Genomic DNA, 23112 nt, shown 5'->3' on the forward strand with positions numbered 1-23112 from the left:
AGATCAAATAAATGGAAAAATACTTCATGCTCATGGATTGGAAGAGTTAATATTATTAAAATGTTCATACTATTCAAAGCAATCTAAAGATTATAGACTATGGACAAAATAAAAATTTAGAATGATAAAATACATAAAATACATATAATTAAATTTATATTTATTACTTAAAAAGTATACAAATATGTGTTTTTATTTTGATAATCTTGGTTTAATATTTTGTGATATAGCAATTCAAATGGCCAGCTCTAAATTCAATTTATTTAAATACTTGGTTTTAAGGCAATCACAATTGGAGAAGATATCACACACAAAAAACAGGTACATCAGAATGCAGGAAAGTACATCAGTAGGTGTTCTACTAAACACTAATATTTTTCATTTCTCAATTCCATACTCTAATTATACAAGGGTACTCCATGTACATACAGTCTACATGGTTATTTGATGTACCAAGTATTAACCTATGTAGGTAAGACTAATCAAACTTAAGACAAAATAAATATTAATGGAAGTTCTATTACTATATTCTACGGTCCAATTGATTATCTTATGTGACCTTGGATTCATACAAAATATACTCAAGGCATTTACACAACACTTTTGAATTTCCTTACATTGTAAATGCAAAGTATATAATTCCCCCATAAAAAATTGAGTACAACAAATAGAAGGAAGCCATTCACAGACCCTTACTGATAATACAAGACAATAAAGTTTATTTTAAAAGCAAAATAAGTTATGATACCTTATGTTAATATAATAAAATTAGTCAAAAACAAAAATTTGCAAATTTTTAAAAAATACTCACCCAAGGATATGTTTCTATTGATTTCAGAGAGAGAGGAAGGGAGGGAAACATCAATGCCAGTGAGAAACAGTTATCGGTTGCCTCTTGTATGTGCCTCAACTGGGAACTGAACCTGAAACCTAGATATGTACCCTGGTTGTGAATTGAACCTGCAACCTTTTTTTTTTTTTTTTTTTTTTTTTTGTATATGGGTTGACACTAACCAACTTAGCCAGACAGCCAGTGCTGCAAAACTACTTTTTAATTTAACAAAAACTATTTTAGGTGAAATCCTTTTTCTCATTTCTTTTTTCTTACATCATCACACTTAGCTTTCTTAGGAGTCATTTTTTACTTCAAAACAATGTTTTTGACATTTCACAAGAGTTCTGGGTGTTCAAAGGAAAAAAAATAAAGAAATGTTGATAGAAATGTGCAAACTCGTAAGGAAATGATACAAATGCAGCAGTGCTTTTGAAATTTGTCAGCACAATTATAATGGAGCTACCTTTCACATGGCCTATAAATAGAAGCTGCTAAAAATGTTAAATCTGCATTCCCAATGTTTAGTATATACTTCCCCTCATAAAAATTTCAGACAAAATTTAAGAAACCATTGTTTAAGACAATTTAGTTGGTATTACATTTCACTGCCATTTTGCCTTTTTTGTCAAGTTCTTAACAATGAAAACATTAGAGAAATGACAAAGAACACTATTATAGGAAAAATGTTTATTCCCTGATTAATGTGTTTTGTTAAGTTTAGATTTTATATCACATTTTCTTAAAGGACAGCACATCTTTATTTTAAAATGCAATAAAAATAAGTAAATACATAAATGCACACACACATTACTTGTGGTAAATAAATAGCATAATGCATGTATCCAGAGAAATATATTTAAGATTTTCATGAAAATATTAGTACATAATAATGAAACTAAGTGGTATTTGAAATCAGAAAGTTTAAACTGTAAAAAAGTATTAATGCTACAGGCAAAAAAACAACAAAAAACCTGGGGAAACATTCTTCAAATTATTATGAAGTCAGTGAAGAAAATGTTCAGTGAATGTTGATCTATAATAAGTTTTTAGAAATATTTATATAGATGAAGATATACTTCTACAACACATGGTGCAGAGTAGAAATTCTACTAGAGGTGGCTAAATGGTATTTGAAACACATCACTACTTCAAGGTCAAATATTATTACCGAAATTTTATCATTATAATTTCAATAAGTAGAGCATTTAGCAAAACAAGTAGTATAAACAGCAAACTCCAGAACCACTGCTTTTTAGTCATTAAGCTTTCCTTTAAAAAAATCACTAAAAATAACAAAAGTTCCATGGAAATTAATATTGGACATACTGAAGTGCAACAGAAGAAAATACATAAGAATAATCTCAAACATTCATACTTAGTATATTTTGAAAAAGTTACACAAAACTGTATTTATTAAAATGAAAGGTTTATCTAATTTTAAATACAAAGAATCTGCAAAAATACACAAAAATTAAGTGTAATTAAGACTATGTCATGTTTAGGCCAGTATTAAATAGATATCCTAGTAAGCATTTAAATTAGTAGGTTCAAAGTAAAAACAAAAAAACAAAACAAAACAAAACAAAAAAAACAACAACCTTGGAAATACATGTGCAGTATGAAAGTTTTAGAAATAGCTTTGGTGAAGATTTTAGTTTTTCTTTTGGCTACAGTGTCATTTTTTTCCTGCTAATTTAAGTTCGAGCAGTTCATTTATTTTATGTACTACAAATTATGTTGCCAAGGAGAAAAAAAAATTATTCCAGTGTATTTCCACAGTAAACATGGAAAATCATATACTTAATTCTCTTTCCAGTCAAAATAAGGGGGATATATCTAACAAATACAGAGCTTGGATCAACTGTATTTCTTTCATGTGAACTTCCCCAAATAACCACACTGAAGTCAAAATTATTATTATATCAAAAGTAATTAACTTTTAAGTGCTTTTGGACACCACAAAAAGAATTCAAATTTACTCACTCTAATGAGCTCATTCAACAATTTGACAAGATCCAAAATACTGACTAAAAGATAAAGAACACTTGATAAAAACAGCAGCAACAACAACAAAATAGCTTGAAAAGGACTACCAAATTTTCATCTTTATCCTCAAACTCTCTCCCTATGGGACACAGATATTTTAAACATGCTTTCTGGACTCTTTCATGTAATCATTCCACAAGTGTATGAAACCTAACTTGTCCCCAAAACACTTTAGGAAGAGCTTGTTATCAATGCCACTCCTTCACATTCCCTCCAACCAACAATTACTACTTTATTTATTGGTGTCAAAATATACCCAATCTAGCAAATTTAGCCATCAACAAAAACTCCTTTTTGGTATTTCACACTTCTAGTTTAATCACAAAGTCAACCAATTTTTACTTAAGATATATGTTGTTCAATTCTGCTCCCTATTTTTATCTGCCTTGTCTTAACAATCCTAGCATCTATAATCGCCTTTTAAGTGGTTAAACTTCTGGGCTCACTATCCCAGTTCATTCCGCAGATGGATACCAGAATACTATTTATTAAAACCAAATATGTAGTATCTCTTTCTTACCTAAGAATTTCTTTGGTCACGCTACCTAGAGCAGTGCTTCTTCAAGTGTGCTCTCTGAATCACCAATATTGGCATCATCTGGAAATTTGCTAGAAAATTCAAGTCCTCTGACTCCACCCCAGATCTAATGAATCTGAAACTCCGGGGGTGGAACCTAACAATCTGTGTTTAACAAGCCCTGCAGGTGAGAATCAGTGGTTTAAATTGGTCCTGAGCAATGATTTATTGATATTTTTAAATACAGAGTTCATTAAAGGGTTCAGCAAACGTTATCATTTATCTTCCTTTTAAATTATTTTAACTATTTTTAAAATTGCAATACAAATAGCACATATTATATTGTGCTGTATTATGTGATTTTGGATAACATCAAAAGTTTGCCTGCTACCTCAGAGCAAGAAATGGCATAATGTATAAAAAGGTTATGGCTCTGTTCATGTTTCATGTTTGTTTGTTTGTTTGTTTAACTCAAGTCAGCAAGTATAAGCTCAAATAAAATTTTATGAACACATTATTACAGGCACATCTTATTTTATTTTATTTTTTTGCACTGGCTTTAATGTGCTTCACAGATGTTATGTATTTTTTTCAAAACTGAAGGCAAGACCCTTCACCAGCAAAATGTTTACCACTCACTTTACTGCAATACTCACTTTACTGTAGTGGTCTGAAACCAAACCTGCAATTATCTTTGAGGTGTACACCTGTACCTGCAAGCAGAGTTCAATGCATTTCATGCAAGATTCAGGTGCATATATTTGGCCTTTCAGCCCAAATCAAATAGAAGAGCTTTCTATGAATTTTGTGTATTTCTCTAATTATTCTAATTATATTTGTGATGAAGTTATTCTAAGTTTGGGATAGAGTTTTACTTTTTCCAATAAAGGCAATTTACCTATAAAACTTACCTAGTTACAATAAGAAACGTTTAAGAAACGTTAACATGTATGTATTGAGACTGATTTGGCCCAAGATGTCTCAAAGTCTTACTATTAATTAGTACCACTTGATTTTTCAGCTAATATTGACTACACTCACAACTATGTTCAAAATGAAATAAATATGCTGGAAGCTCTCACAAAAGCTAAAATACAATGCTAAATTTCATTGATAGTCATCTATCAGTAAAATTTACACTGTACTGATAAAAAGTGATAACTTTTCATTAGATTTCTTGTTTTGTTTTTTATTTTCTTTATTGATTAAGGTATTACATATGTGTTCATACAAGTTTTTGCAAATATGGTCTCTGACAAGTTCCATGGTTTTATAAAAAAGTGTGCCTGACATTGCAATAAATATATTAAATTAAATTAATAAAACTGTTATCCAAAAACTGAAATAAAACCTTGGTACATGTCTGAAATGCTGAGAGTACAAAATTATTCATCACCTATACTTGATTAATTCAAATGCTGAAATAATGTTTCCAATTTAACTGAATGATAATATGAATGTGGCAGGTCTCTCCATTACATGTGTAGAAGTTTCTCAAATAGGTAAATGCAAAATGCAAGAATGGTAAAATGACAAACAATGGAGAAGAAATTTTTTTTTTCAAAAAAATATTTTATTGATTTTTTTACAGAGAGGAAAGGAGAGGGATAGAGAGTTAGAAACATCCATCAGCTGCTTCCTGCACACCTCCCACTAGGGATGTGCCCTCAACCAAAGTACATGCCCTTGACCGGAATCGAACCTGGGGCCTTTCAGTCCGCAGACCGATGCTCTATCCACTGAGCCAAACCGGTTAGGGCGGAGAAGAAATTTTTAATGTCTAAATCAGTTTTTTACATACCATCAACGAAACTGTTAGAAGTGTTGAGACGACTATATTAAGAGAAGTCAATAAAATTTTAAAATCTGGGGGGAGGGGTAGTTCCTGTAAAAGCTATTGCCAGCTTTCATGAAGTAATAATTGTTCACTACTAAGGACTGAATATTAAGGTGTTTAAAAATAGTTTTAGATAATCACATGCAGACTATTGCTTAAATTAAAAATTTTTAAACTAATTATAATGTTATGAATATAAAATTTCCAAATTCATTTTTTATACCAAACTTAGGTGGGCGTGCATCCTGAAGCAAGATATAAATACTTCAAAAGAAACAAAAATACTTTATTTATTAAATCAAAAAACCTTTGATAGATATCTTTCAAATAAAGATAAGGGGCAAACTAATTTGATAAACCAGATGTTTAATATGTTGAAGAAACGCAATTTGACAATATAGTTACAATATTACCAAACTTATGAATGTAGGTAAATTGATTCTTAAAATTTTAAGATTCACTATGAAAGTAAAATAAATTCCACTGCCTGAAATTTAACAGATCAGCAAAAAGTTATGAGTTTTTTCTTAATGTTATCAACAAATATCTCAGGATATCACAAAATACTTATTTTCTCAAAAAAACACACAAAACCCACAACAATGAAAAACTAAACTCACTGATGACTCCATCCTATTACCTCCCTCCAAAAGGAACACTTACTCTTTGACTCTAGATGAAAATACATCTACTCTGAGTGTCAACCTATGAACCAGAGGTCAAGGGTTCGATTTCCCAGGGTTGCAGGCTCAATTCCCTGTAGGGGGTGCGCAGGAGGCAGCTGATCAATGATTCTCTCTCATCATTGATGTTCCTATGTCTCTCCCTCTCCCTTCCTCTCTGAAACTAATAAAAATATATTGAAAAATATCTTACTGTTTCTCTTTAAATCTGTATCAGTTTATTTGAAGAGTATTGTGAGAATGTAAAATGAGTTTTAAAACATTACCATTTGCCACTACTTATCTGTATGAACCAGAATTTCCTAGGAACAATTCAGTAAAAATAAAGTCCTACATAATAAAAGGCTAATATGCAAATCGACCAAACAGCTGAACGACTGGTTGCCATAACGTGCACTGACCACCAGGGGGCAGGTGCTCATGGCAGGAACTGCCCCCTGGTGGTCAGTGTGCCTCAGCCAGAAGCGGGCCTAATCTGGCAGGTGGACATCCCCCAAGGGGTTCCGGACTGCGAAAGGGCACAGGCTGGGCTGAGGGACCCCCCCCCGCAAGTAAACGAATATTGTGCACTGAGCCTCTAGTACAAAAATAAAGCAGGTGTTGAGGCTGATATAAAAATAGCAACTTTCAACTATAACTGCAATTTTAATTTCTCATTACTTCTGATTGATTTTATCTGAAGAATGCTAGGATTTTGAAATTACAGGATAAAAGTATACTAATAAAATGTTATTTTTACTTCTGCAAAATGTGTGTTGTTTTTTTAAAAGATTCTCTACAAATTAGAAAGTTTGAAATCTATTAATGAGATTTCAGACTAGATAAATCCAAACTCATGCCAGAATCTGGCTAGTCCTAATTACCTTTCAGTATATTTTCTCATAAGGACCACTTCTTTCCTTGAGCAATACTAAATGCCATGATTCCTTGAATATACATGATTTTATGCCTTTATATATGCTCTATACCAGAAATGGCCTTTTCCCACTTCTGGCAAATTTTATTTTTCATTTTTATTTTTTCCAACACCATTTATCCCCACTATGGCCTCTTCCACCTCCACCTCCACCACCACCACCCTGTTGTCCATGTCCATGAGTTCCCTTATTTTTCCTTTTTTGCTCAATCCCATCACCCCTCCCAACAACTTCTCCCCTCACCAGAACTGTCTGTCTGCTTTCTATCTATAAGTCTGTCTCTATTTTCTTTGGTAGTTCAGTTAATAACCAGAAAAAAATGTTCCTTTCCTCTGTGAAACTCAAGACAGACTTAACCACTTTCTCTTCTATACACTATTATAGTACTTACCACTACATATTATTACAGTTATTTAAATATATTGTCTTCTTAAATGCCAACAAATCCTTTGAATGCAGGATCCAAGTTATATTCATTTTTGCACCCCTTTCCCCCTCAAGTTCTTAATACCTTAAGGTTGGAATACATGTACAAAAAATGGTAAAAATACAAGGTAAGTAAAATAACAAAAGGAAATAAAGTGAGAATAGTAATAGAGTAAGTTTAGTACCTAAAAATTAATCATTGAATAAGAATAGAATGGTACTGTCTTTAGCCAATATACTCAAATTATGGTCTGCAACCTATTTGCCAGTCTGCGATGTGATAAATATAAAAGTTATGATTAAGCATTTAGAGACTTTCTTAGGAATTTTATAGGAATTTTATATCGATTGAATCTTTTTGGATCTTTTAAATTTCATTTCTCTAATAATTCATTTTAATTATATTTTTATAAGTAATCAGTCAATGATAGATTAGAAACCACAAAAACGCAGACTAAGAAGTATTACAGTAGAGATAAAAGATAGGAAGATAAGATCTTGTTTGACTCAATGAGTATTTGGTTTATAAGGAAAAAAATATATATAAATTTCTGTAATATGCATCAAATCTATCCATATTTCTGAAAGTTTACATCATAATTTTTCAACTTTAAAACATAGCTATTACTAGAATTATAATACCTGAAAATACTAATGCATAACTAATATTTACTTCTAAAGTTATTCATATGAAGACAATTTCGAGTTATAATTAGGACTTGTTTCTCTTACTGCCTATCAGACACAATGGCACAGATGGCTACCCATCTTTAACTGACTCCATCTTTAAAAGAGCTATCCTATTGCCTGGTAAAGCTTTTCAGCTTTCTTCAGCTCTCTGCCCAATCTGCATAATCTCAAAACCCTGGTAACATATAAAAGCAAAATAATTGTACTTTTTTTCTTCAGAAACTCTTCTTTCAATATATTTATTCCTATCAAGAGAGGTTAATTTATTTTCTCAATCCTCGACATTAGGAGTTGGCAACTGTTTTCTGTAAAGAAGCAAATAATAAGTATTTTGAGGTTTGTGGGCTATGTGGTCTGCTGTCACAGCTACTCAACTCTGCTGTTGCAGCAAGAAAACAGCCATAGACAACATGTAAACAAATGGGTATGGCTATGTTCCAATGAAATTTTACTTACAAAAACTGGCAACAGGTTTTCAGATTTGGCCCAAGGACCATAACTCGTTGATCCTGTTCTGCATCATTATTTATAATACAAATGTACAATCATTAAAAAAACTATCACACACTAGGTGCTCAAAAATTATCATTGTTGTTTGCATTTATCATCAGCTTTTTAAATGGAAAGACTTTAAGACTTTGAGACATTCGTCAATATTCAGGCTTACAGAAGATAAGACACTATTTTTCAAGAAAATCAAAGTAAGTATATTGAAAAAAATATTGTGCCTTTTCTTTAATACCATATGTCTAGGAAAGCTATAAGCCTTTCATACTATTATTAGATAGCAGCATTCCCACTGGCCATAAAAAAAGAGATCTAGAGATTTTTTTTACATTAATTGCCACATCACTGCAACAAGTAATATATGTGCAATAATCCCCACAGAGCAACCCTTTTAAAGTGAATCACAAACTTGGCCCAAATAGTCATAACATCACAGACAAAACTAACCACAATTCAGAGTAGGATGCTTTTTGCTTAACTATATCTATTGGGCAACTTCAAAATGCAGAGCTCTTGTTTCCATTTTTAACAAACCTGGAATATAGATTTATTTCATCTTTGGGGTTCCCCAGCATATGTTCACTCCTTTCCTTCAAGAGGTGAGGCACTCTAAAACTCAAGTCAAATCCTAACCTTCCTTTTTACACCTAAGTTCTGGTCTCACTAGTGGAATGTATAGTTCTGTGAACAATTCTCTTCCTCATTCTACAACTCTTTCCCTCAGAACACAATAGAAATTTCTAAGTGTTTAATAGGTTTCCAAGGGAGTCTTACAGTTAGATTCAAAATGTCTTAACGTAAACATTATTGCTAAATCCCTCTGAAAACTCTCCTGACTCTAAAACTAACTTTACAGAGATTACTAAAAAATTTCTAGTTCACACTCTTCTATAAAGTATCAAGTGGTTGGTTTTTGTCTAGTAATGATTCTCAAAAACGTTATCATTGGACTATGAGTAACTGCCTTTGAAGAACAGGAATGGAGTGAAACAAGTCTAAAAAGAATGTAAGTGGTTCTCTGAGGGGCATTCACATCGAAACAATAATGAGAAGGCAGCATGTACTATTGTTCTGCAAATATGATTTCTGTGAGAGAGGGAAGTGCTCCTGGAAAAGGGCTTAGGACACGTTTGCATTTTCACTGGGAACGAAAATTTGAGGTGAAAAAAATTGTCATCACGGGGTCTTAATATTATTTTATTTCTCCTTGTTTTCTTTCCAGTCAGTGACTCTTCTGATTTCCCAGACTTAAAATTCTAAGTGACTCCTGATAAGTTTCCATTTGCTTGAAAATTCAATCACAGTCTTAGTAATTATTTTGTTATTTCTTTTATACCATTGCCACTCACTGTCATTACATATAGGGAACACTCTATGCTGCCTACCTGTTTTCTGTCAAGATTCTTCAACACTTCTATATATTTTTGCTAGAAATCTTCCCCAAATACTAACCTTACTTTCCAATGTTTGAATAAAATATAGCCTGATAAATAAGACCATTTAACTAATGCCTAGTAATAATAAAATCTTTTAAACAGTTACAGAATGAGGGAAATGGTTTAGAGTAGTAAACTGAATTTAAGTAATTCGTAAACAATATAAAGAGGGGAAAATATCAGCAGCAAAAAACAAGTGACTTGGAGGTTTTCTAGATAGTGTTCTATGGAGAGAATTTCTGACTGGCTTACCTATGCAACAAAGGAAGTTGCCAGTGTTACTACTCATGACACATCAGTCACTCTACCACTGGAGGGAGTCTGGTCACATCTCCTTTGATGAGACTTTTATTCTAATAATTTCCTGTTCTTCACTGGGAATGAATTAGAAACCCTACTAGGAATATGAATTGGTTTAACATAATCTGATGGTCTTAAAGCTTTTTTCAAGTTTGTTTCTTTTCGTTTTTTTATTTTATTTTTGTTTTGTTTCATAGTCACTAATGAAAATTTACAGTATCTCTACAGTCATATCTGGGTCAAAGAAATGAATACAGAGATCACATATGGTAGTACAGAGCTATCCTTAGGAAAAAATCATAAGGAAAAAAATTGTTAAATCGAGAACAGAGAACGGTTCGGATGCAAACACCTACCCAAAGCAGGAATCAAAGTCACAAGGCACACGAAATGCAGCAAACAGTAGATGTGAAGCAGAAGCTGAAAAGAGCTTGCAAGGTTAAGGCTGACAAGGATATGTCTGATGGGATAGGAAAATGTGAGCAAAGGATAGAATATTGTAACTATGCTTTTAAAATTCAGATTTACAGTTTCCATTTATTACTCATGAAGTTAAATTGACATAAGAAGTATTTACCAAGTAAATAAAACACAACTGAAATGAAAAAAAAAAAAAGGATCAAAACATTGGCAAAAAATAAAATAAAAAGCAGTTCACCTCAGGAATGTATGCAGAGAATAATATTCCATTTATAATAATAATTATTCTCTATTTTGTGTCAAAACTTGAGAAAAGATACATAATAATTCATTTAATTATTTTAACAATCCTACAGGATCAACATTATTATATCCATTTAAAATGAGAAAGCTTGAGGCTAACCAAAGGTTAAGTAATTTGCTTAAGATAACAAACATATCTATAAAAAGGTCAATATTCTGTAGAGGTCTTTCTGATTCTAAGATGGTATTATCACTATGCTATATGTATGCCAGTGAGACCTCACATTCCTGTACTATTAAAGGTAACAGTTATGGGAACTCCTCCTAGATGTTGCTTCAGAAAATGTCACTAAGGATTACCTAATACAGCAGAGATAAACTAAACATGCTACGAAGCATTTCATGTTACCTTATGTTTTCAAAGTTAAAATTTGTTTAATTCACATGTCAATAAGCATAAAGAAGGAAGTCCCAGCTGATTTATAACTTAAATGGATAGGATAATGTACAAATTTAAAGAAATTTATCTTTTTTTAAACTATGTAAAAAGGAGGAAACCTTTCTTTTCCTCCACAAAACTATTGTTAGAGACAAAGACAGGGAAATCTGTCAGTGTCTGTATGTGCAATTTCTTTAAAGCATGTTCCCCTGCTGACTACTAGCATCATAAACTCCATAAGCCATATCTAGAGGGTCATAAAATGCCTAGATCATGGAAATAATACTGTTAAAGCTAGGAAACCTTGGGGATGGATTTAAATGCTATACAACAAATTATTTTTGTATTTTCTCCCTTACTATTATACTTATGACACATCAGTCACACAAGAGTACAGGGAGCTAGGATGCATGTAAAGCAACATATGGATAAATCGTTCCTTTCAGCAAGAAAAGAAAGCTTCTATATACATATGCATGATGAAAACAATGAAAAGTACAAGTAATGTAGAATTCTATGTGTGAGTAGGGGCTATTTTATCTTATCATCTGTAAATTAGAGTCTGAAGTATCTATATGAAGAAACAAACTGGAGATGGTTTCTCATATTATTGATGCTTGCATATGAGAAGTTAATGCTTTCTTTCCCCTTCAGTTTTTTTGAAAGCCACAATTAAAGTACATTACATATGCAACTTGAGGATACTTCAACACAGCAGAAAGGAGGAACAGAAATACTCTTGTACTTAGAATAGAGATTATGCAAACTACTATATCTACAGCACATCTACCTAGCTTTCCCAATAGAAGTCTATCAGGTATCATCATTTTGAACTACAAGTAACATCCAGGCAGGGACCATGAACTAGGAACCAAAGATCACATGCCTAGGATAAAAGCACAATGAGATAATATGTGAGTGTATAAGAACCTTCTAACTTCATTAAAAGAATTATATGACTATTTCACAGACTATTAAATACTTTGAGAAACTATGAAATAAAGAAACATTGTGAATTGTAACTAATAATGCACACGTTAATTTATAAGAAAACAGGCAAGTGACAGACAAAAAAATATAAAAGAGAGCCAAGGAAAAATAAGACATACAGTATGTTTACCAGCAACTATAGCTCTTAGTTGATGTAACATGCAAAACATCATAAAATGAAAACATCTACAAGTGGAGAGGGTAAAAGGAAATGTATATTTAATAATAATATGTTCTCCTTTTCTGTTTTATTCCACTTCCAAGAAATTCATGTTGCTCCCATTTTTCCTATTGTCAGGTCAATAGAGTGAAATAGTGAGAAAAGTAAAGAGCAAATTAGACAAATGTGTTTCTATGATCATACAGCACAATACAGCACTTACTATGTACTTAAGCACATAAATGTTTTGCCACATCCTAATCTTTCTATGTTATATATTTACAGAAGTAAAATGATGAGACCTGAGAAGAAGTGAGAGGTTGGAAGTGAAGGAAGCAAACAGCATCTATCTAGCTGAAAATTTCTTAATATAAAATTATGATAAATAAGGTCTGGTTGACAAATTTAATGCAACATTTTTAAATTGTTCTATAAAACAACTATAGTATCTCTTTTAAATTATTCTTATGAAGTCAACTTAACATTTGTGGAATTGACAGGTATAGTCACAAAATAAAAAAGTAAACATTTAAACAACATCTCTGAGCAACCTATTTCCTAATTTTTCACATCTTTTAATAGAGGTGTAGGTAGATCTGTAGGTATAAGCTATTTTATAAAATGAAACCCTATTTAATTTATATTTAATCAACTAAAAGTCTGTAAATAAGTAGTAATTTTCATAGATATTGCCTAGTGCCAGCACCCCACCTCAAAATTAAATGTTACATAACTTACTCATTTTTCAGAATCAATATTGTGAACTGATACAACTAAAAAATACCACCAAAATATAATAGCTACCATTCTAAAAGAGACCACAATATATGCAGCATTATTTTTGCACTCTACACTATTAACTTTGTTAAGTTCATAAAAAAGTAAAAAAACATTATTTTCCCTAATATCTCTAAACATATGGTAAAGGCAATATTAAGTATTAAGATTACTGGGTTCTGAGGAGCAACCGTGAATTGCCTATTTCCAATTACTACAGTAATGAGTTTTTGGTATATCATTGAAGTAAATGAAAATGAAATAAAATATTTACAATGGTAACATTACAAAAAGTCATTTCACAGAAGCATAAACTATAACCCACATGACTTCCTATGTGGTATATTAAAATAATCTTTATAGTCTAATAATGCAAGCTTATATACGAAATACCAAAATAATGACTTTTAGATGCCATAAGTATGTGCACCTATTATGGTGACCAAAATAGTCTAAGGATAAAGGAAATACTATAAGCAGCATTTGCGAGAGTATTTATTTATCCATACTACACCTATTTCAGAAATTATTTAAAGTGACTCTGGCTTCAAAGAACAATTATCCTGTGTCCTAAACTTATTAATAAACAGAAATTCAATGTTCAGTTGACCTAAACTGTACTGTATAGCAACACCTAACCAAGTTACTACCACGTCAATGACTTTGGAAACAAGACCTATGTCCTCTATTTGGCTTACATAGTGATAAATTTTACAACCTTATTGTGAGCACATCAGTATCTCTACATAACCTGAGCTTAAAACATGTTTAAATCACCAGTTAAGCATTATAAAGAGTTAAACATTAATTTAATTTACAGCCCAAAGTGTTCAGGGTCATCTTGACAATATAAATTGTTTTTTTCTTTATCACAATTGTTTTTCCTTTCTCACATATATTTGGCCAGTGGTTACTGATCAGATGACTTCTTTACAAATGAAGTTTTATTCCGCATTACTGAAATAGCAGTGACTCTGCAACTACTCCAACTAACACAGAAGCGCTAGAACTACCCACACTGTACACGGTACTAGCTTCTCTGTAACGCTCAGACCTGTCTGCGTTCAATCAATTTCCTTCTTTGGGAGCCGGTCAACTTTAACAATAGAAGGCACCGTATAATATCAAGGCACATATTCTGAATCACAGCAGATATTCGAGTCCACTTCCTTTACAGATTGTTTTTTCCTGTCTTAACTTTTTATTTTTATATTAAAATTTTGGGGTGACACTGGTTAATAAGATTCTGACACCTGGGCAGATTTTTCGCGTTTCTGAATGACAGCCCCAAACCACTAAGCTTGTGGCTGTCCTTGGTGCTGAAACTCACTCTTTTTCTGCCTTTTCACTGAAAACAAACAAACAACAAAACCCCACAAAAAAACCCCTGTGATCCCAATCCCATTGGGAGAGGATAAAAATAACTCTACATTGTGTGTGTTGGGGATGGGGGCGAGACGGGGGATGATGGCCGAAGATGGGAGGTTTTTAAAAGGAACTGTTAAGTTTCTGTCCAGAAAATGCCAACTAGTGGGGTGGGGGTGGGGAGGGGTTGCTGCAAACATCTCGACTCTAGAGGGCATTTCCCTTTCGGTGCCAGGAGACCCAGGGAATCCGGACTGCGGCAAAGACCCGAGTCGCGGTTCGACCCGGGCGGGAGCGGCGCGCTAGCCGGGCAGCTCCTCGCTGGGGCCGTTGGGCGAGGACAGCGAGGGGCGACGCGGCCCGGGACGCCGCCGCCGCCGCCTTCCCGTGCCAAACGCGCCAGCCCCGGTGTCCTTTTGTTTCTGGGGTCTGAAGGGAGGGCGGCGGGGCTGAGGGGAACCCCCACCTGCATTTATTTGCACCGAGGGGACAACAAAAGACCTTGCCGCCCGAGTGGGCAGGGTCCGCGGAGCCCGACTGGCCGCGGCGCCCGGGCGCGCGCGGGCTCGGCCCCTCTCCCTCCGGTCCCGGCCGCTCTTACCGTCCCGGTCGCACAGCTGAATGGCCTCCAGGCTGAGGTTTTTGATCACCTCCTCACAGGGGCTGGTGGGGCTGTTGAGGGCATGATCCAGGCGCGGCACCTCCATTTTCCTAAGCCCCTTCTCAAGCCACCTGCCTCGCAGCCAGGCTCTCCGCGGACCCGGTGGCAGCGAAGGGCGGGAAAGGGAAGGGGAGTGGCGGAGGAAGGAGGAGAGGACCGCGACGCTGCGCGGAGGGGTCGAGGCTCGAGCCGCGGGGCTAGAGAGCTGCGGCAGAGACGGCGGCTGTGGCAGAAGCTCCGCGGGGAGTGTGCGCCTCCGGGAGACCGAGAGGGACCTGGCGCGAGGGCGGGAGGCGCGCGCTCCTGGCGGGGAGGGGACGCGGAGTGCCCGGAACGTGAGGGAGGAGGCGCGGCGCGGCGCGCGCACGCTCGCGAGAGGACGCGCCCACCTGCCGGCGCGAGGCGCCCGGACTCCCGCGCGCACGCGCTCCCGGCTGCCCTCGCGCCACGGGCCCCGTAACCCCGCGGGTGAGGCGTCGGACGGCAGAGCGCGCGGGAACGGCTGGCGGCCCGGGTGCCGCGTGCGCACTCACCTGGCACTGGCTCCTGGCGAGGGCGACCTGGCGTCCTTTCCCTCCTCGCAGTGTCAGCTGGAGCCCAGGTTGGCACTGCGGCGTTTCTGCGCGGGGAGGTGAGGGTGAGCAGGTTGGTGGTCAGGGGCTGGAAAAATAAGGCGAGTGCAGACCTTTCGTATTGGGCGCTTTGGAACCAGCGGGCTGCCTTCGCCCGCTCTAGGTCCCCGGCTGCTCGCTGCCCAAACCTTGCTTGTTCAGCGGGCCTTTCTGGTCAGCTTCGTCCGTGTGAGGAATGAGTGGGTTATTTGCGGGGTGGCACGGTTCAGGGACAGAACCAGTCCCCCTCCCCGCCTCCCTCCCTTCTCTGCAATAGGAAATGTGCTTCTGCAAGGTAGCCTGAACTTGTCTGCCCATTGTTTTCAGCGACAGTTAAGAGTGTGCAGTGCACTTAGTAAAGGTACAAATGCTTTCAAACATTCAATAGTTGCAGGTCACACAGCGTGTTGACCTCTGTTACCATTTGCTTCTTTGGAGTAGTGTTTAGTTGTGTGGCCATCGCAGAATCCAAAAATAGTGACCGACCTCCCCCTTTGTGGTGTGTATTTGTGTTTGAAATTAAGGTTCCTTTTTATTGATTTTCCAATTTCAAAAATGTTTAACCGGTAAAGTAACAATGTACATATAGATTGCTATGTGCTCTTTTCTAGCCACATCCATGTAGTCATAACAGAATTAAATACACTGAGTGGCCAGATTATTACGATCACCCGACTTTTGTAGGCAAATTAGCTATAATTTCGTGCTGAAGTTGTTAGAGGGCCAGATCATTATGAACGTCTGAATAGCACAACATATCTAAGTATCGTTGCTGATCAGGTTCATCCTATCATGTTGATGGCTTATCCCAATGGAGATGGCTTCTTCCAATAAGACAATGCGCCATGCCACGGTGCTCGTATTGTGCAGGAGTGGTTTCAAGGACACAAGGGCGACTTTACCTTGCTTAGGTGGCCCCCACAATCACCAGATCTCAATCCAATTGAGCATTTGTGGGATGAAGTTAAAAGAGCCATCAGGCAGCTGGTTCCACAACCATCAAATCTCACAGAACTCGACAGTGCTATTCATCAAGCATGGTGTCAGATTCCTTGCATCACCTTTCAACATCTCCTGGAGTCAATGCCAAGAAGAATCGCCACAGTATTGAAAGCAAAAGGTGGCCCAAACGAAGTACTGATGGGGTGGTCATAATAATCTGGCCACTCAGTGTATAGTTAATTGAAGCTGGTAAAACAGAAGGACCAGCTTAAGGTAATAAGCCCGAGAGAAAACTTGCCACAACTGCAAGTTGTTAAGTGTGTGGAAGATCATTGTGTTCTTAAAGAGAAGTGTCCTCGTTGTGAACTTAGGTTTGAGTGAAGATGGATCTCCTCTGTGTAGTTTTGTAAGGTGGGGGTGTCCACCAGGAAAGGGTAAATATTACTCTCACACAATCTGACCAGATGCCACTTGCTGGTGAGGTCCCTGTGTTCTATAAAGCCCGGCTCTGGAGGACTAGACATCGATGCCACCAGCCCAATCAACAGTGAGTTCGTCTTCCAGAATACTAGTACCAATTTTACAGATCTCAAAAGGAGCTAGGTTATCAATTGATTGATTTACAGCTGAAAACTATTCATTCCTGCTTATAATTAAACTGTACCGCAAACAAATATGTATTAATCACCTGCTACTGGTATGTCCAAGGATGATATGCTAGATAGAGGAAATTTTGAGTTCAGGTCTACTAGGAAAGGCAGACATTGAAAAAACAAACAAAATTAAGATGGGTATTATGAGCCCTGGCTGGTGTTCCTCAGGGTGAGAGTGTGGGTCCAGGCACTGAAAGGTCACGGGTTCGATTTCTGGGCAAGGGCACGACGTGCCTGCGTTGCAGGTTTGATCCCCTGGGGCAGGTGCGGACGGCAACCAATCGATGTGTCTCTCTCATATTGATGTTTCTCTCTTCCCCCTCCCTCCCTGCCTTCCACATTCTCTAAAAAAATCAATGGAAAAAATATCCTCAGGTGGATGAGGAATAACAACAAAAAGTAGATGGGTATTATGAGAACTGTGGAAGCACAAGATGGGTCCTAGCCTAATCTGGTTAGTCATGAAGACATCTAAAAGGATTTTATTTTAAGGGAATGGGAAACTATTGAAAGTCTTTAAATGGCAAGTTCACATGATTAGGTTCTTGGGCCAGAATATTTTTGTAATGGGAACAGGGGGTAATGTTTTGAGAAACATTAATGTGACTTTCTGGGCACAAGACCTATTCAATCCAAAGCACCTTTTTGCTGAGGATTTAGATTACATAAGAAACAGAAAAGAAAGAGTTAATATAGGATTTTTTAGCAAGTTGTTAGACTTCAAACCGAGACATTGTCAAGAGACTTGTGAATGCCAAATGAGGTAATACATATGAAAATGTTGTATAAACTGTAAAGCACCTCACAAAGTTAGGGTATTGTTATTATGGGACACTAAGAATGCCATTAAGAAAGCTTATCTGATCAATTTTACACTAGAAATTTCTGGAAATATTTTAATACCTATATAGCTAATTTAAAAGAACTTCCATATTTAGAATATCTCCATAGTTTAGTGCAGTGATTTTCAACCTTTTTACCTCATAGCACACATAAGCTGATTACTAAAGTTCTGCAGCACACCAAAATAGGTATTATATTTTTTTGCTGATCTGACAAAAAAGGTATAATTTTGATTCATTCACACCAGATGATATTGTTGTGTTGGTTGTTGTCACTGTTTTTTTTGTTTGTTTGGGTTTTTTGGGGATTTTTTTTTGTTGACAGTCTAAGGGAAGTTGTAAATTGTTGGTTTAGTGTGTAGGGGCCCTTTAAAATTATGTCAGATTATGTTTGTTTTTGATTGTATCTCAGTAGTAAATTTTTTCCATGCTCATAAGCAAATACTCAATATTGAATTTCTCTACAATATTTGATTCCTACATTCCTAATTCTTTATTATCACATGATGGGAGATGGTGGAGACCTAGGATGACTTGATCCATTACAAGTTCATGCTGTCAAAATTCAGCTTGCTTGTTAGTTGAATGGCTATTGCAGACTTGTCTCTTTGAAAATCCCTGATCCACACTCAATTTCAAAAGATGACCTCACCTCTCTTTCCTGGGGAAAAAAGTGAAGACAAAGTGTTATTTCTAATTTGTTGTTTTTAGTTCAGTGGGTCCTGTAAAACTTGCTACATTTCCTTCCCTCATATGTTCTCTCCATTCAGTGTACTGCAGAATAGAATTAGCTTCCTATTTTTACCCCCCCAGCTGCATCAGTCTTCTTTTCCTTTTCTGTCTTTAAAGATTGCCGAATCTCCTTAATTTTAAAAATTATCTTACTTGAGCCAAACAGTTTCTATCCATTTTCTTAATGTTCTAAGGTATGTAAAGTGCCCATTATAAATTATGGCGTGCTATAAAAGTTATTCATTACCTCCATTTCCTTTTAATCCTCATGCAATTTGTCATCTATCTTCACCACTTTGTTTCTTACCCTTCAAATGTCATCTTTGGATTTGATGAGATTTTTCACATCACAAATATAAAGGCCTTTTATCATCTGCATCCTCTTTGATATTACAACAGTTTATTTCTGCTGAACGTCTATAGCACTGAATTCTGCTGTATCTCTTCCTATATGTGTGCTTAATGTTTACCAACTCTAGCTTCTCAGCTGCCCTTTTGAGTGTAGGTATTATTTAAAGTTCAACCTCTGACATTATGTTCTTCACTGGTTAAAGCCATTTTTCTCTGATAATGCATGTATTCCCATGAATTTTAACGTCTTCTTAATGTTTAAATTCTCACCATTATGATCAAATCCCTATCTCAAGTCCCCAACTATAAACAAAGCCCTTGCCCTATTTTCAATTAATGAACAATTTACATTCCCATAACCATTTCTAACTAAACTATTCCTCCCCAAAATTGATCGCCTATTCTAATTTCCCTCATTATAGTAACTGGCAGCAGTAGCAGTATCCGCTTAGTCCCTTAATATCACCCAACTTGGTTTTTTCTTTTCCTCTGTAAATCAAACTAGCCTCAAAACAATAAAAAATTTTCAACATTTCTTGAATATGTAATTTCCCCCCTGAAATTATACTGGTAAATACTACTAACACATTTAGGTTCTCAATATTTTGACCAGATTATTGAAGTTTTCAGGTACACAATCTTTCTACCTCCCTTTTAAAGTCTATACTGCTACTAAAATCAAATCTTTAAAACGCATTGTAATCAATAAATTACAATAGCTACTATTTTTGTTCTGTGGTTAATGGTAAGCTACTAAAGCTTTGTAGGCAGATATATGTCACTTGCAGTGATATGGGAAGATTAATCTGCCCATATCTCATAGGCTGAATGGAATGGAGGAAGACAGGAGTTTAGGAGAGTATTATAGTTCAGGCAAGTAATTATAAGGCATTCATAGACTAGGACAGTAGAATGCATTTAATTGGAATTTAACTTTCCTAACTCCATCCAAACTGGGTCTGTTCCAAGGTCCATAATGAGAAAAACTTCAGGGTGGGTAGAGCCTTATTAAAGAGATTACTCAGTCAATAACATCTGAATGATGATTCAGTGCTACATATGTACTGTATGTATGTATATATATATATATATATATATATATATAGAGAGAGAGAGATATGTGTAGGTATGGATGAAATCAGTGTGCATTATTGAGTGGCTGTTAGGTTTTCTGTGATGATACAAGAGAGGCACTGTCCATGCCAACATCTCTCTCTACCCTAAGTTATTGCTGTTATTCTAGAATGCAGAGAAATTGAACTGCTTCTGGTTAACTAATTTTATCCAGAGGAGTGGGATCATAAAAATTAGCACAGTAGCTATTCATAGGAGGGGCTTCAACTAGAAAGTGGCAATAGTGAGTGTCATGGAGACAGATAACGATCACCTTCTTTTCTTCATAATAATGTCCCCATCATAGGACACATAAATTAGACTATTTATTGTTTTAATATATATTCATGTTCATTGTATAATCCTATATAATAAAAGCCTAATACACTAAGTGTCTGGTCGGCTGTTCAACCAATCAAAGCGTAATATGCTAATGATATGCTAAGGCCACTCAAACACTTTCTAAGACGTGCACTGACCACCAGGGAGCAGACAGATGACTGGTCAACCAGTTGCTATGATGTGCAATGACCACCAGGGGGCAGATGCTCTGACCGGTAGGTTAGCTTGCTGCTGGGGTCCAGCTGATTGGGACTGGGCAAGACGGGCCAGACACACCCTGGAGCACTCCCGCAGTCCCTCCCTGGCTGGCCAACCTCCAGCGACACTCCCTGGCCCCAATCTTGCACCGGTAGGGTTCTTCGGCCTGGCCTGTGCCCTTTCTCAATCCGGGACCCCTCAGGGGATGTTGAAGAGCTGGTTTCACCCCGATCCCGCAGGCCAGGCCAAGCAACCCCATTACTGCACATATTCGTGCACCAGGCCTCTAGTATTTATATAAGTGTTAAGTGCTTTAATGATTGGAAGATAGTTTTTTTTAGCCACTACCTTTCCTATGTTTGAAACTTCTCCACAGTAGTTAAACCAAGTTGTATGTGAATATGTCTAGCACATTTAATTTCATTCTTGCCACACACTACATTCCATCGCCTGTTTTCTGTTTTATATTATGTCACATTCTTACATCCATGTATCAGTCATTCTCTCTAGATCTTTTTTCTCTCTCTTTTTTTTTTATAGCATGATACCAATGGGACCATTATAGGGTGTCATTAGTCAGTTTCTCTATTTCTCTCTTATTTCTCTTAAGAATGTCTTTACATGTGACCCCAAACAACTCTTTACTTCAGGAAATATATCAATATGTAGATAGCTTATTCTATTCACAGAGAGCTCCAGACTCAACATCATCCTAATATATAAAGAGCCAGGGTCCATCACAACCTAAACGTCTGGACTGACGACTGAACACCAGGCTAGGGTCTCAGCCAGTGCAGTGGAAGTCAGTCCTGGGTCCTGGCCACCCACAGCAGAGTCAGTCCTGGGTCCCAGCCACCCATGGTGAGAGTCAGTCCTAGGTCCTGGCCGCCCGCGGCACGGCGGCGGAAGGGAGCTGTGGGAACAGAGCCATGCTGCCATTGGACTGGCCTCTGGGTCCCTCCTTCCACCTGCAGGCTCCAGGGAACCAGAGCCATCTTGCCATCGGACTGGCCTCTTGGTCCCTCCCCCTACCCACAGGCTCCAGGGAACCAGAGCCATGCTGCCATGGGACTGGACCTTACCTGAGGAGTCTCGGATTATGAGAGTGTACAGGCTGGACTGAGAGACCCCCCAGAGTGCATGAATTTTTGTGCACTGGTCCTCTAGTATAGAATAAAAAGCTTCCTCCCACTGTCAGTGTTTCCCCACTTATCTTTTTTATTTTTTATTTTATTCCCTTATCTTGGAGACACAGAAAACAATTCTTCTTCACATGACAGCCATATATGTGATTCAAAACATTATGTCTCTTCTGATTCTTCTTTTCTCCAGTTTAAATCTTCCCAAATTCCACAGCTTACCTTAAAGGATAGGGCATATTATTTTCCTCTGAATATGCTCTAAAATTGTATACTTTCCTTTTAGAATATAATGCCCATAACTAAACACAATATAATGGTGTGATTTGATTACACTAAAGCAACTCATTTAAACTGTTTATTTACAAATAAATACTTTTACATAAATTGCCAGTTCATTCACATTAAATAATGTTCTTTGATAATTTTTGACAGTGTATGGCTATTCATATTTGTAAAGTCCTTTATAGTAACTTTCTTATTTCTCATGACAACCTTTATGAAGTTTTGTATTTCTAAGCTGAAGGAAATGATTGCATGTCTTATTTTTCCAATTGATAGATTATATTAAAGCTAATTATGCATAATATATAAAAATGAAATAATTACTGCAGTGTAGTTACATTTTATGTGATTACTCTATGGTCTTTGAGACCTTTAAATCAGGATATGTCTTGAATCTTGATAAGATTTTCTGTTTATAATAAGTGTCATATAATGACAAAGTATCTGTAGATTCACACATTTTGTGGGGCAGATCCTGGTGTGGAAGGTGTTGACAGTTGCAATAAAGAAGTCTTATTTCAGATATTCACACAGCAAGCCTGACAGCCTAATAAGGATTTAGTTGGTGCTGCTATGATGATAAGGGAGATGACTTCTTTGGTCTCTTATGTGTTACTATATTTACTTTACTTTTTCCTCCATAAGAATGTTTCTC

At 36.4% G+C, this 23112-nt stretch overlaps 1 protein-coding gene across 2 annotated transcripts in view; it reads right to left on the reverse strand.

Annotated features, from left to right (window-relative positions):
- PHYHIPL (phytanoyl-CoA 2-hydroxylase interacting protein like) overlaps positions 1-15505 on the reverse strand; it is a 27722-nt gene extending 12217 nt beyond the window's left edge. Inside the window, exon 1 of one of the 2 annotated variants that reach the window (XM_059662669.1) lies at positions 15190-15505. In XM_059662669.1, coding sequence (XP_059518652.1) covers positions 15190-15295 — 106 coding nt within the window. In that variant the 5' untranslated portion in view covers positions 15296-15505. Of the gene's footprint in view, positions 1-4054; positions 4075-15189 lie in introns of those variants that run through there. The other variant, XM_059662670.1, reaches the window with a different exon arrangement.
- Positions 15506-23112: the final 7607 nt, after the last annotated feature.

The sequence above is a fragment of the Myotis daubentonii genome, chromosome 13 (genome assembly GCF_963259705.1).
Source record: "Myotis daubentonii chromosome 13, mMyoDau2.1, whole genome shotgun sequence".
In the NCBI taxonomy this organism is placed as follows: Eukaryota; Metazoa; Chordata; class Mammalia; order Chiroptera; family Vespertilionidae; genus Myotis; species Myotis daubentonii.